This window comes from Rhinichthys klamathensis, unplaced genomic scaffold (genome assembly GCF_029890125.1).
Source record: "Rhinichthys klamathensis goyatoka isolate OS25496 unplaced genomic scaffold, OSU_Roscu_1.1 h1tg000369l_1, whole genome shotgun sequence".
In the NCBI taxonomy this organism is placed as follows: Eukaryota; Metazoa; Chordata; class Actinopteri; order Cypriniformes; family Leuciscidae; genus Rhinichthys; species Rhinichthys klamathensis.
Genome location: NW_026606877.1, coordinates 2094624 through 2109476, shown reverse-complemented (window position 1 = coordinate 2109476; position 14853 = coordinate 2094624). Strand labels below are relative to the sequence as shown.

The window sequence follows — 14853 nt, the reverse complement described above, 5'->3', positions numbered from 1 at the left end:
GCCTGAACAAAAATCTGGTGACTGAAGTGTTTCCAGTAAAGTGTACCTCCATATGTATCAGATGATCAGCCAACGGTCTGTGGGCGTGACGTTTGAGGCTGAGACAAGGGAACGAGGGACTTGCTTTCCTGAACTTGAACTTTGTTGCATACACCACCTCTTTTAATCATATCGAAATTTCATTCGGATCAAGCTCAGTCTCATTGATTAGGTTGGGGGGGTTACATAAAGGCTTTTCTATCCGATTGAGCCATCACTCCAATTTTAAATAGATTATTATTTCATTGCATGTAAACATAGCTACTGACTGTGACATGGCACTTCTCCTGAAGAGGCTGCACAATTTGAGGTATCATTCATGTTTGTTGTGCAGACAGTCTGGGAGTTACACACTGAAGTATAATATGGTTTGGTGTTTGTTTAAATCTCTGAATCAAATAGTAATAATATGCCTTAGCAAGTATTACTAATAATAAATTGAATATAAATGGAAATGTGTGAGTCACAAAGCTGTATACTATGTGTGCACTATGGGTAATACATCAGTTGCCTGACACTTTTAAAAGCTCTTTTGTCATTTGTCACTATGTTCTTACATCCATACACAAACGAGTTACCTTCAAGCAAGCAAAACACATTTTACATAGTCAGCTCCATTCTAAGGGCCTGCTCACATATCGTGTCTTTTGCGCGCTCAAGTTCGTTATTTCAAACATAGACATAATAAATACATAGATGCCCTATTGGCCGCTGGAGCGTCCGTCAACGGCGCCGCCATATTGCGGAGGGCAACTTTCTCATACTTCTCATAGCGAGAATTGAGATAAATGCCTCTTTCGTGCGCTGTTTGGGGCTGTACAAATCGCCACACAATTGAAAACGGGTCTCGAGGAATTATCTTTCACAAGCAAGACTGAACATTTGTTTCTGGTTGTATTTGGTCATGATATAATTAGTAATAGTAACATCCAGAGGAGAAAAGCCGCGAAATGTAAAAATACTACTGTTATTGTGTCACGAAATGTAGTTTTAATAGTTTTTCAGTCAACAATGTAGTTGTTTATAGCTCAAATCTGTGGGTTATTTATAAAGATAGCGCCTATTTAAAAATGTGATCTGACGTTTTCGGAGTTGTGAGATCCAGGCGTTCACCGGGCGCTCAGCGCTCATGTACCCCGCCTGGAACAGCCTTACCTCAGCTAGTGCTTCTGACGTTTGCCGCTGGCTCTGATGTCTCTAGTCTAGTGGTTAAACATGAGATATAATTCGTCTTGTGTATATCTAACGGGCGATCTTTGGTCTTACAAAAAGAGACAGGGTTGTGACATTTTATTTTATATAGCCTATGTAGGAATATTTTAAAATATATAAATTATTTTATATATATACATTCTCTTCACTGTATGTAGGCCTATATAAAATAAAATTACACAAATCTTTTTGTTAAATGTCAGTTTAATGATCAATATTATCATGTTTCATTTTTTTTTTCATATTGTCTATATTATTCTGCAATTGATATTACATTGTATTTGCTGTTCTTATTATTATTGTAATATTATACCACTTGCAATTATCAATCTATTACAGCTATGCTGTTAAATGATTGTACTATTCATAGTCACTATTTAACTTATTATTTTTTATTGTCTATATACTGTAATTGATATTTCTTATTCCATTGCTATTATTATAGTATTATACATAAAGTATATGCTATTATACATTTTTGTATTATTATATTATGTACTTATGATATTATATAATTATACTATTCATTACTATTTTATTTGCCGTATACTGTTTGTTTATTTTATTGACTAAACTATTTACTATTACTTCTCACTTTATCTTATATTTACTATTTGCATTGCACTGTAGTTGTACCATATATGTATTACCATTTAAGGATCCATCAGTTATCTTTGTTATTGCTAAAATCGGGTCAATCGCAGAAAATGCTTTTTCCACAATAAGAAAACTTTATTTAATTGAATGTAAAAATTAAATTATATCTTCACAATTCTTATCCAAAAATAAAAAGCCAGATAGCTGACATGACAAGCCTGAGCTTTGACAATTCCTTATTAAAAAAAAAAAAGTTTTATAAGTCTAACTATCGAGATTTTAAATAACTAGAGATGGAACTTTTTGTACACCACGTACAAACCACTGAAATCAGTTGATAAATGTAATTTTATTTTTTATTTTTTATCCAGAAAAACCACAGCTCACCATTTACTTGCATTTGATTACAGTTAAGTGCAGTCTTGCCCTCCGCAAAATGGCGGACGCGTTGACGTATAACAGCAACGTTCCAAAGCGGCCAATAGGGCGTCTATGTATTTATTATGTCTATGATTTCAAATGTAGGCGCGCGGTATGCGCGCTCATAATGGAAGCGACGCGCTCGTTTTTTCCACGCGTCCGCGCCGCATCGAGATAAAAACATCTCAACTTTACAGAATGCCGCAAGCGCACCGTAGGTCACGTGACAAGAACCAACCGGAGCGCAACCGCCCTAGTGCTTTGGAAAAAGGAGAATGCGGCGCGCCTAGCGTTTTCTACGCATTTTTAGGCGCTATATGTGAATGGTGCCTAAGGCAGCATGCATGTAAAACAGCCTCATAAGTGATTTATTTATCACAAATCACAAGAGATTTGAAACACAATAGTCTGATGTTCACTAGTTACTAAGCTAACACAACAACAATATGCTAATATGAATAAAAGATAATACAAATATTAGCACACAAATATTAGGTAAAATTCATTTTTGAATGAATTGAATGAACATTTCTTCTTAGACGTATGCTGAATTCTCTTGATTCTCTTGAACTCTTATGTTTTTTTTACCATATCTTAGTAAAAATAGTAATAGAGGCATTTTTTCACTGAGCTTGTCGCAGTGAATTCTGGGACTGCTTTCTTCACAAAGGATACATGCCAATGTGAAGTTTCAGTGCCTCTGGAGTCAGCATCCTAGGTTTTGTAACAGAGCAAAAGTCTGAATGTACATAGAATTGGAATTTTTTTCCATTTTTACTTTCACTCAGTTTGTGTGTTTGTGAGTGTGTCGCTTTATTTGCATTGAAGCCGGCTATAGTAGAGCCGCTGGCAAGTCACTGTACATGAGTTCAAACGCGTAGGTTTGCTAGCTGCTGACTCAGTCACTCGTTTCCTCAGTCAATTATGCACATAATCCATGTAATGAGATTTCCAATGACATGGCGAAACATTAACCCTCTGGGCTTGCCTGTTGCCGCAATCACATCTTTCTAACTCTGACTTGTACTGCAGTGTAATAATACCATCATCATTTACCACAGGTCCTCACAGAGATGCACAAATGAACACACACATTGAGTGACTGGTTTTACCATGCTGTATTTCTAGAGTGTCTTTCACTCCGGTACAGACATAAACCATTATTTATACCACAATCTTCTGTAAACCACCATCATCACACCATCATCAGCTGTAAACTCATGATTTTATATTTACTTTGCATATTATACATTTTTATGTTACCCATATTTAATACAGTTTGGGTTTTTCTTGTACTTTGTGCTGTTATGTTAGTGACTTTTAGGAATGTGGGCATGTTGGCATCTGTCTAGTTTGCCTAGCATCTACCAAATGACAGCTAAATTTGATCTAAAATACCGCAGTGTTTATTTAGACATATGGTATTTAATGTCTACAAACATTGTCCTGGGTCCTTGTGATGGGGTGAGGGGTTTGGGGGGCATAAGAAATTGGCAGAGGGTGTCCACCCATACAAACTTGATTAAAAACTTTTTTTATGATCTTATTGCATAAAACATAAATAATTCATTTAATGGCCACTTTGCGTTTGAAGCAATAAAAGGTACTTTCTGCCTTTCAATGGGACATTTCAACTTTAATTACATCATTAGCACCCCACACAGTTTTACAGCTCAGTGCATCAGACATTACTGTAAAAAAAAAAAGATACATAATATGGTGGAGAAGTAGAAAAAGCACCACTTAAACTGTAAAGTAATGAGACAAAAACATTTTCAGCTTAGGAGTCCATGACAGTCTTTTAAAGCTGCTTTACTTGATTTCAGAAACCTGCCTGACACCACTTAAATTTAGAAATGTGGAATAGTTTTGGATAATGTGTGTGTTGATTGGTCCTTTTATATACATGCACTTAAAAATATTATAACAGAACTGTGCAATCCTGTAGCTCAGTGGGCTCTCTGTTCTCTTCTAGCCTTATGATGAATGTCATGCTCCATACACTTAACCAAACCGTTACTGTCTTGCCATGTAGATAAACGCAAGATAATGTAAATGAAGCAATTCGATTTTCTATAGTTTGTAAATTATTTCTGCACACAGAATGTCCAGGAAAATGTGTCTGGTTGGAGGTGTGTGTGTATATATATATATATATAAATATTTATATAACATTTACACAAATATGCTACGTTAAACCGTCCCTTTTATTATTGAATATTGTATTAATTTCTTAGGTTTTTAGGATATTTGAGGCCTTAAAAGAAACATTTGTTAATAAAGGCAATGCTGGTGTAGGTTTTATTTTTCCATATTTAAATTTTGATTTTAGTTTTAGTCATTTTTTGGTGCTTTTGTAATTTTTGTTAATTTTTAAAAAGTATTTTAAATAATATAATATTTGTAATAATATATATATTTTTATTTTAGTTTTACATAAATAATAATTTCAGTTATTTGCGAATGCAACATTCTCATTAAATTTTTTTAAGTTTAAGGTTTTTGTCTAATATTTATATTTTATTTTTATTTCAGCTTTATTTAAATAAACATTTTTTTTTCATAAAAGGAAAAAAAAGGAATAAAAAAAATAAAAAATAAATAAATAAATAAAAATAAAAAAAAATAAACATTTTTTTTTAAATAGTTTTAGTTAACAATAACAACACTGTTTAAAATTTTAAGATTTATGTTCTTTGTTATTCCATACTTTGTTGCTAACTAAAATTAGGACTGCATTATAAAAGGAAACCCAATCTGTTACACATATTAATTCTGATGGTTTTCAGTTCAAAAGACAAACACACTAGATTCACTATTTATGTAATCAATCAGCGTTGGACAAATGAAATGGATGTATTCACACAGACCGTAATCACTGTGACACGCCAGCAGTTATTGACAAATGTTGCCAGTTCAAATCCTACAGTCTTACGCCTTGAAGAGCCACCAGCCTAGCCCTTTTCTGTGCTGGATCAATAACATGAAAAATTGTTTGATGTTTTTGTTTTTTTAGGCTGGAGTTTCAGTATGGGCTCAGCTTATCAGTTCCACAGCTGGAGGGTGTTTGTGGTGGTGTGCGCTCTTCCCTGCCTCTGTGCCGTGGTGGCTTTAATGTTCATGCCGGAGAGCCCGAGGTTCTACTTGGAGGTAAGTAGAACATTTTCGTTATAGTTGTGGTGTGGACTTCACTATTCTTTTACATTTAGAATGATTTTTAGAACTATATCTTTATCGTCAGTGTTGGGGACAGTTACTTTTAAAAGTAGTGCATTACCAGGGGTGCACATAACTGGTGCGCAGGTGCATATGCATGGTAAAAATAAACTATGCGCAGCAGAAAACGTGGAGAGAAGCACTTTTGAGTACCAACATTTTTGGCATTTTTTGGGACAGTGGCACGTTTACTTACTGTTGTAGGATTTTTCTCCATCTCTGGTAAGATAGCAATCATGATGATAATTGTGTTCAATGATTATTAGGGGTGCGATGGATCGCAGTTGATCCGTGATCTGTACAGACCAGGCCCCACGGTTCGGCACACATGTGATTCATGGATTAACTGCTAAGTTTAACCATCATAGAGTGAAAGTTTATCATTTGAACGTTTTGTCTTGCCAATTTACTAATTGAAACGATTTTAAACGTGGAATAAGAGGCGAAAATCTGGACTCGCGCACATACCAGAAGCGCGTGCACGCAGAGAGATAGAGAGAGGCGCATTTCAGACAGCGCTCGAACGCCGAATTGATTCCTCTTTCGCGTTTACTTGGGTTTGAACGGACAGAAACAAAATGATGTCAAAATACCCATCTCGGCAAGTATTCTCTTGGTTACGTCATAAGTGAACAGTTGAGAAAGAAACCGGATGTATGTCAGTATGTTCGGTCCGTGCATTCGGTCATGAAGTGACAGCAGCCTAATATTCCTGCTGTTGTCTGTGCCATTAATGTTGATAAAATAAAAAAAACATCATCATCATCTACCATGTTCGAGAGAAAAGAAGATAGTCGGGAGGAAAGTGATGACGACAGGTTGAAAAGTAAAGTGTGAGTACCAAGCAGCATCTCCAGGTGCTCCCTTGAGAACCAGACCCGAAAAGTTATGTGCACCCCTGTGCATTACAGTGTTTCCCACAGGATTTTGTGTATGTGTGTAACGCAGTTCAGATGTTATGGGAAGAAGGATGCGGGAACCAGCGAACATTTAAAGATTTTAATAAAATAAATAAACAAATACAAAAACGAAAGTAAAGACGGCAGTTCCTCACAGTCGACTGCCGCCACGCATAATAAAACAAAACATCAAATAATATAGTCCAGGCCTTGCCTCTCTCGAGCTCCACTGTCGTCGCTCCTCCTTTTATGCTTCCGCTCCTCCGTGAGAGATACGAGCCTGGTGCGGCGTGCAGGTGTCGCTCATTAGTAATCACGCCACCGGCCTCGTGCCGGCCTCCCACGGCCCTCGACCTCGTCCTGCTCGCCACAATGTGGTGGATGGACCTCGGTATGTCCCCTGTCAGAAAATTTTGTAAATTTTAAAGTTAAATTCATCAATCTGGTGCACTTTGGCAGTTCAAAATTAAGAGCTCCAACCTGTATTCAGTGTGCAAATCGAACAAAGAAAAAGTCTGTGCATTGACTTGTACCTGAACTTTAAAGAAGACTCAAACCTCTTTTTAGTTGTGATATTGTCTGCATCCGAAAACTGATAAATGATCCCTTCAGAGGACGCATTCCGGGGGGCAGATGGATCTGTGAATCGAAGGGAGGTGTCTATGTCGGGGAGGGGGGGGTATTATTATTACTAAAACTATTATTACTAATATTATAAATCACTAATGCTAATCCTATTATTATCATGAATATTATCATCGTTACTACTACTAATACCACTACTACTATTATTGTTATTATTATTAGTATGATTACTACCTCCACTACAACTCTACTACTATTACTATTATTGTCTTAAATTGTCTCTATCTATACCTATATCACTAAAATATTCAATTACTTACCAATGTACCTGCATACACCACTATATCGATATCTATATTTAGCTGTTTTCTCTCTCTTTGTTTTTGTTTTGTTTTAGTTTTTTCTCTCTCTCCTGTATGTATATGTATGTCATTGATTTTAGGGCTGCAACAACTAATCGATAAAATCGATAATAATCGATTATGAAAATCGTTGTCAACGAATGTCATTATCGATTAGTTGGTCTGCTTACGTCACGGGGAGCGTTTACTGGTGATTGGTTGAAACAGGCCAATCAGGATGCTCTCTGTCTTACACGCGCTTCATGAGGCACACACGCAAGGTCTCTCCATAGACAGTATAAGAAGTGGACAGAGCCATCTCATTGGAACTCAGTTGAGACAGTTGAAGCCCATTTTTAGCGATTTCTGAGCACTTCCGTTCCTGACGCGCAGACTCAAACCAACTCAAACTAAGCTTGATGACGTGAGCAACCTGTCTGACAGACGTTACTCTTCTAGTAGCTGTGCATGAAAATTGCCAACGTTAATCTTGCAGAGACGGGGAACTTGAGCAAAGAGTTCTTTGGCGTGAGTGAGCAGGAGTAAGTATTCCGTTGCTTTTATGGACTCATTATCTATGGGCTTCTCCCTTGACGGGACGTCCCCCCGATTGCCTGCGAGCTTCTCCTCCTGTCTGTACGGTAATTTCTGTACAGCGCGACAGAGAGTCGAGTGGTTATGACGCAATCGTTAGCCTATTTTTACTAAAACTGTTTCTACGGGGCCATAATGTAACATAGAAGGTAATGGAGCACTTTATACATTGTCGTGTTTCTTTAGAAATAAATAATGGACAAATGGAGTCTTTAAACGCCTCAGATGTAAAGTTATTCGCTGTCAAAGTGACGCCAAAATGAATGGGAGTCAATGGAAATGCTAACGCAAGCACTGTGAACTGAGCTGATCATGTGCGTATCGCATAAGCGAACTGCGCACTTCTCTTTGCGAAACGCCACAAAGCCTTATCGCGCTTTCGATTGAAATTTTTTTGACAGCATGGGCACAAAACACGACATTAAAGACCTTTTATGTTACTGTATTATGAGAAGTTTAAATATATTTTCGGGCCGCCACAGTCTAGTTAATAAATGGGAAGCACTGAAATCTGTTTGTGGCGGTCAATGTTGATATTGTGGCGGGCCTCCACAGATAAATCAATGTATTGGAAACACTGCATTACAATATTGTGTTACTCCATAAAAAAGTAACTAATTGTGCTACTTAGTTACTTTTTATGGAAAGTAAATCATTGTTACTTTTGCGTTAGTTTTTCTTATCTGGGCTGGGCTGTTTGTATTTTTAAACAAAAAGTTCTTTTTTGGCAAATGTAAAGGCCCTTTCACACCAAAAGTCAAAAGATGAATAAGCCTAAGGCTGAAGAAAATGCAAATTTCCACCTGTACAGTAGAGGGCACAGCTCAAACAAACCTTTCAGCTGTGCTGCTATTCTAAATTCCAGAAGAATAGGTAAGATGCAGGAGAAGAAAGTTCAAAAATCTTATTTTGACAAAAATATATAAATAAATTGAAAAAGATTGAAACACAAAATGTGATGTTTATCTAGTCATTTTGCTTATTAGCATGGTTGAATTGGATCATCATAGGTCAGCAGCAAAGACATTGCTTAATAAAGTGAGATTAAATACATAAAGTGTATTCTTTTAACATTAATTACTGCAGATTTGCGTAATATTTTTAGTTAGCATTTTACTGTTTGTATTCTTTTTAAGAATACTGAATGCTTTTGTGCAAGTGAGATGAGTAAATGCATGCTCACATTTAGTCTTGAACTACAATATCCATCAAGTTTACACATCGCACACAACGCCTCTGCACCTTACTCCCAATAGGGACTTTAAGCAACAGCCTCTGGTGGAACGGCAACGGCATTCTGTCGTTCTATTGCGCATGCGCGACGTTAACTGCTACTTCGCGACGTTCTACTGTAACCGTACTACGGGAGAACAGCTGATTTGCCGTAGTCGTTACTACGTGACAGATTAAGAAAGTTAATGTTATGTTTTAGGTTATGTGGCATTATAATCGTTTCTGTATATAATTAAATGCCAAAATCAACCCTTCTCTTGCTTTTTAAAATCACTTTATTTTTTTGTATTTTGTCTGATGATTAAATTATCCCCTATGCCGTCCTCTTTACTGTTGCTTAGTGATTTTTGCACTCTTTAGCTATGGCAGTTAGTTAACCGTTTAGCACTTCCGGCTGCCGTTGCCGTTCTATCAGCAGCTGTTGCTTAAAGTCCCTAATGTCTCTCAACATGGGGACAGGAGAGGTTTCAGTCAATAAATGAGATAACTATATAACTTGCTTTACTTATTTAAAAAAGTAACTCAGATATTTTATTGTAAATTGAACTACTGTTTTATTGCTAACTGCATGTTTACAAGAACATCAATTCAGTTTACATGACTTGAATGCCTTGAAAATCTGAGGAAACAGCTTGACTTAAGGGAACACGACTCTCTTTGAAGCTAATGACGCGTGCTTGTCGTGACTCCCTACGCCCCTCTCCCGGGCCTGCCGTGGCAATAGAGGTGGGCGGCTGTCATCTAGCGCTCTGGTTTCCACTTAATCCAGTTAATCTCTTAGGGATTTTTCTTATCCTTTCAGGTGGGAAAGCACGACGAGGCCTGGATGATCCTCAAGCAGATTCATGACACAAACATGCGAGCGCGTGGACAGCCCGAGAAAGTCTTTACCGTGAGTCGATTCCCTCACTGCACTAACTTTAAGCTGCTTAGAGCACCAACTATGCTTTAAAGCTGCATAAATTCATGAATGATTGTCTCATCCTTCCCTGTATGTGGGCTTCTTGGATGTTTTTGGTGTCATTAGTTTCAGAAATAGAGACAGATTGCAGACTGCATCAAGGCTTTGTGAGCAGCCCAATGATGAAGATCAAGCTGTCACATAAATTTGATACTCTAAATTTGATACCTTCTTAAACATATTCTTTCTTTTTTCTATTACAGTGGTCTTAAAGGAACACTCCGACTTTTTGAAACTTTAGCCTATTCACCTTATCCCCCAGAGTTAGAAAAGTCCATACATACCTTTTTCATCTCTGTGCGTGCTGTAACTCTATCTGACGCACCCCACCGCTAGCCTAGCTTAGCACAACGACTGGATGTGCAGCTAGCATACTAATCCAAATAAGTGACAAAATAGCGCAAACATTTTCCTATTTACATGTTGTGATTTGTATAATCACAGAATGTACAAAAAACAAAGTCACATGAGACACAGGCATATTTTAACCGTATAAATACTGGGAACTATATTCTCTGAAGGCGAAGCACTGCTACTTGGGCGGAGTGATAACCGCAGCACCTGAGACGCGCTCTCTGCTCCTCACCACGGCGCGTCTCAGGTGCTGCGGTTATCACTCCGCCCAAGTAGCAGTGCTTCGCCTTCAGAGAATATAGTCGCCTTCAGAGAATATAGTTCCCAGTATTTATACGGTTAAAATATGTCTGTGTCTCAGGTGACTTTGTTTTTTGTACACTCTGTGACTATACAAATCACAACATGTAAATAGAAAAATGTTTGCGTTATTTTGTCACTTATTTGGATTAGTATGCTAGCTGCAACCATTTACATCCAGTCTTTGTGCTAAGCTAGGCTAGCGGTGGGTGCGTCAAACAGACTTATAGCACGCACAGAGATGAAAAAGGTATGTATGGACTTATCTAACTCTGGGGGATAAGGTGAATAGGCTAAAGTCCCAAAAAGTCGGAGTGTTCCTTTAACACTTATTTGGATACTTAAAGGAATAGTTCACTGCAAAATGAAAATTCTGTCATTATTTACTCACCCTTAAGTTGTTTCAAACCTTTATGTATTTCTTTCTTCTATTGAACACAAAAGAAGATATTTTAAAGAATGTCGGTAACCAAACATTTGATGGACCCCATTGACTTCCATAGTATTTTTTTCTATAGAAGTCAATGGGGTCCATCAACTGTCTGGTTACCGACATTCTTTTAAAATATCTTCCTTTGTGTTCAGCTGAAGAAGGAAATTCATACAGGTTTGAAACAACTTGAGGGTGAGTAAATGAAAGAATTGTACTTTTTAAGTGAACCATTCCTTTTAAACATATTTCATTGCATTACATAACAAAATATACTTTTTTTTTTGGCAGACATTCTGTTGAATAAAGCCCATATGCCTTAGTCTTGTTTCTTTTTGTAGGTGAACAGAATTAAGATCCCAAAGCATATTGATGAGTTTGTCGAGATGCAAAATGAATCCGGCAACTCTTTCTCAAAAGCGATCTTCAGAATAAAGACTGAGCTTCATGGGGTGAGATTCACGATAAATTACAGGATACTTGTGATATTTTTATGATGCAAATGAAAATAACTCATTTTTTCTGTCCTTCCAGATTTGGTTGAACTTCTTGAAGTGTTTTAATTATCCACTGAAAGACATTACAGTGAAACTTGCTATTGTGTGGCTTACATTGTCATTTGGGTAAGACCTTCCTTTTTATGTCACCCATTCATCCATCCATCCATCCATCCATCCATCCGTCTTTAAAGAACTCCAATACTTCTGCAGGTATTATGGTTTATCTGTGTGGTTCCCTGACGTCATCAAGCACCTTCAGGCTGATGAATACGCCTCCAAAGTACAAAGGCATAACAGCGAACGCATTGAAGACTTCACCTTCAATTTCACCCTCGAGAACCAGATACACACTAATAGCTTATTTATAAATGACAGGTGACTTATTCAAATCCTTATGTCACAGTAATCTTCTTATAAATGTACTAAATCTTATTTTGTGTATGCCTGCATATTATTTCACACTGTAATTCATTTCCTATATTTGTTACTCAGGTTCTTAAGTATGAAATTCAAGTCCGTCACTTTCATCAATTCCACCTTTCAAAACTGCTTTTTTAAGCATGTGACATCGGTGGGATCTTTCTTTCGAGACTGCACATTTATTGATGCTGTCTTCTACAACACTGGTAATATTGTCATTTCTTTTTGAACGCAGAACAGACCACTTTTCTGCATTTTACCACTTTGCTACATGTTTGCTACTTTCTACTGTGGTTTAAATCTCATGAAATGAATTCATTCATTTGACAGATATTGACGATTCCAAACTGATAAACACAGACGTCATAAACGGCACATTTTACCACAACAAAACAGGCTGTCAAATGACGTTTGAGGATGATTATAGTGCATACTGGGTCTACTTTGTCAATTTCTTGGGAACACTGGCTGTTCTGCCTGGCAACATTGTGTCTGCACTTCTCATGGACAAAATTGGCCGCTTGTCTATGTTAGGTGAGACAGAAAAGTATGAGTACAAAATATATGAGATTTATACTTTTCATCATTGTGTGAAAGAATAGTCTGTAAGTGTTTAGTTTGTTTTGTCAGGGTTTTCCATGATCCTGTCTGGTATCAGCTGTTTCTTCCTGTGGTTTGGCACCAGTGAGTCAATGATGATTGGGATGTTGTGCCTATACAACGGGCTGAGTATCTCTGCCTGGAACTCCCTGGACGTTGTGACAGTAGAGCTGTTCCCTACGGACAGAAGGTGGGCTTGTTCTCATACATAATAAAATATGCTAACAGACACACAACAAAGCTCCCAAATCTCAAAGCCCATTAAATATCAATGTAACACCAACTTTTTACCTTTTTTCTCATCCATCCTCCCTCCCTCCACCTCTCTATTTCAGAGGAACTGGATTTGGCTTCTGTAATGCCTTGTGCAAGCTAGCTGCCGCGATGGGAAATCTGATTTTTGGATCTTTAGTTGGCATCACCAAAGCTATCCCTATTCTTATGGCCTCCTCAGTGCTTGTTGGCGGAGGTTTGGTGGGATTGCGACTACCTGACACCAGGTCTAATGTCCTCATGTAACCCTTGTATCAGAGGTCTGGAGAAACTCAAAAGGCTTGACTTAACCCTCATTAATCATCACGGTACATTGCGTACTTACATAAATGCATATACTGTTTCAGTGGTGTTTCTATATAGTCTGCTGAATGTTGGTGGCTCAAAACAAGATCCTTTTCAATTAGTCATCAAACAGTGGGTAAATATTTTGACAATCTTTACACTTTCCTTTTTGCAATAACACAACTTGTGCACCTACATACTGTACGGTTGATTCGACCAAAAACCCTTGTGTTTCCTTGTGGCTTTTCAAGGGTTTGTAACGGCCTAGGAATGGACGTGAGCATAAATATTAATGTCCCCTTATTAAGACTTGAGCAAAACAAGCTATTAATGAGCCGTCCAAACCTGCTGCAAATATGCAGAGATGATGATCAGATATGCCGAGAGCTCGGCGGCACAGCTGCATCACAGCTGGCTGACTGAACCCAGAGAGTTACTGAAGAGATGAGAGACTGAGACTGGTCTACTGGTAAACAACTCTTTATTCAGTGCCTAGTTTCAGAATTTGACTTTACATACTGAAAACATTATTGGACTAGGGTTTGCTATTAGAACAATTTCATTGAGTATTCATTTTTGGGGGTGTTATTTTTAACTATTATCATCAGTATTTTTATAATCACGCCTTTTGCAATGTACTCCAACCTCTGATGAAAAGGCCACACATGTGCACTGTACTCTCATGCTTTAAGTACATGTATAATATTCCCTTTAGCCAGATTTATGAAAATCCAAAATCTTATTTTGTGCTCTGCAGATACTTACAAGTGGAGTATATTTTGCTCTTAAGCTTTATATTGTAAGCAACAAAGTCCATTTTATTTCATGTACAACAGACACGTGTTACTGTATCTGACTTGTTCTGCCACTTTGTGATTTGTCTAACAGCGAATGGCCTTTTGAAACTGTGCCTCTCCTACATACGATCATTATCACATATGAACATGAGGTAGCTGCTGTAATTGATATCAGAGTGTGTTTCTGCCACTGTCATTTATGAAAACCATCTTACAATCTGACAGAAAGGACTGATAAGAATCAGGCTGGTGATAAACCTCTTTTATGTACAATGTCAAAGACTCATCTTGTTGACACTTGGTGCAGAGGGAGTTTAGAGGGCCCGCCTCAACATATGGGGTCTACAATCTGTAGAGAGGGGAAGAGAGATGTGTTTGATAACCACATGACACATGATTCATTTACAAGCCAAGGGAAGAGAATTATGTGTTATTTGGTTGATTCTACATAATAATCCTTTTTATTTATCAAAGAATCCTGAACAAAAATGTACCGCTGTTTCCGCACTGTTTTCAACACTGATAATAGTAAGAAATGTTCCTTGAGCAGCATATCGGCATATTAGAATGATTTCTGAAGGATAATGTGACACTTTGAAATTCAGCTTTGCCATCACAGGAATGAAATACATTTTAAAATATATTAAAAATAGAAAACAGTTATTTTAAATTTAAAAAATAGTTTATAATATATAACGGTTTTACAATCAAATAAATAAGAGATGTATTTAAAAAACATTTAAAAAGCTTACTGACCTCAAACCTTTGAATGCAGTGGAACGGTTTTGTTATACAGT

The 14853-nt window shown here is 37.3% G+C and overlaps 2 protein-coding genes across 2 annotated transcripts in view; one reads left to right on the top strand and one right to left on the bottom strand.

The window, feature by feature from the left end:
* The window catches only part of ifngr2 (interferon gamma receptor 2), a 187631-nt gene that overhangs the window by 74691 nt on the left and 98087 nt on the right, over positions 1-14853 (bottom strand). The window lies entirely within an intron of this gene.
* sv2ca (synaptic vesicle glycoprotein 2Ca) overlaps positions 1-14853 on the top strand; it is a 60171-nt gene that overhangs the window by 36376 nt on the left and 8942 nt on the right. Inside the window, exons 5-13 of the mRNA XM_056233362.1 lie at positions 5285-5418; positions 9939-10028; positions 11523-11633; positions 11716-11804; positions 11892-12056; positions 12174-12307; positions 12432-12635; positions 12732-12891; positions 13037-14232. Coding sequence (XP_056089337.1) covers positions 5285-5418; positions 9939-10028; positions 11523-11633; positions 11716-11804; positions 11892-12056; positions 12174-12307; positions 12432-12635; positions 12732-12891; positions 13037-13220 — 1271 coding nt within the window. The 3' untranslated portion in view covers positions 13221-14232. The remainder of the gene's footprint in view (positions 1-5284; positions 5419-9938; positions 10029-11522; positions 11634-11715; positions 11805-11891; positions 12057-12173; positions 12308-12431; positions 12636-12731; positions 12892-13036; positions 14233-14853) is intronic.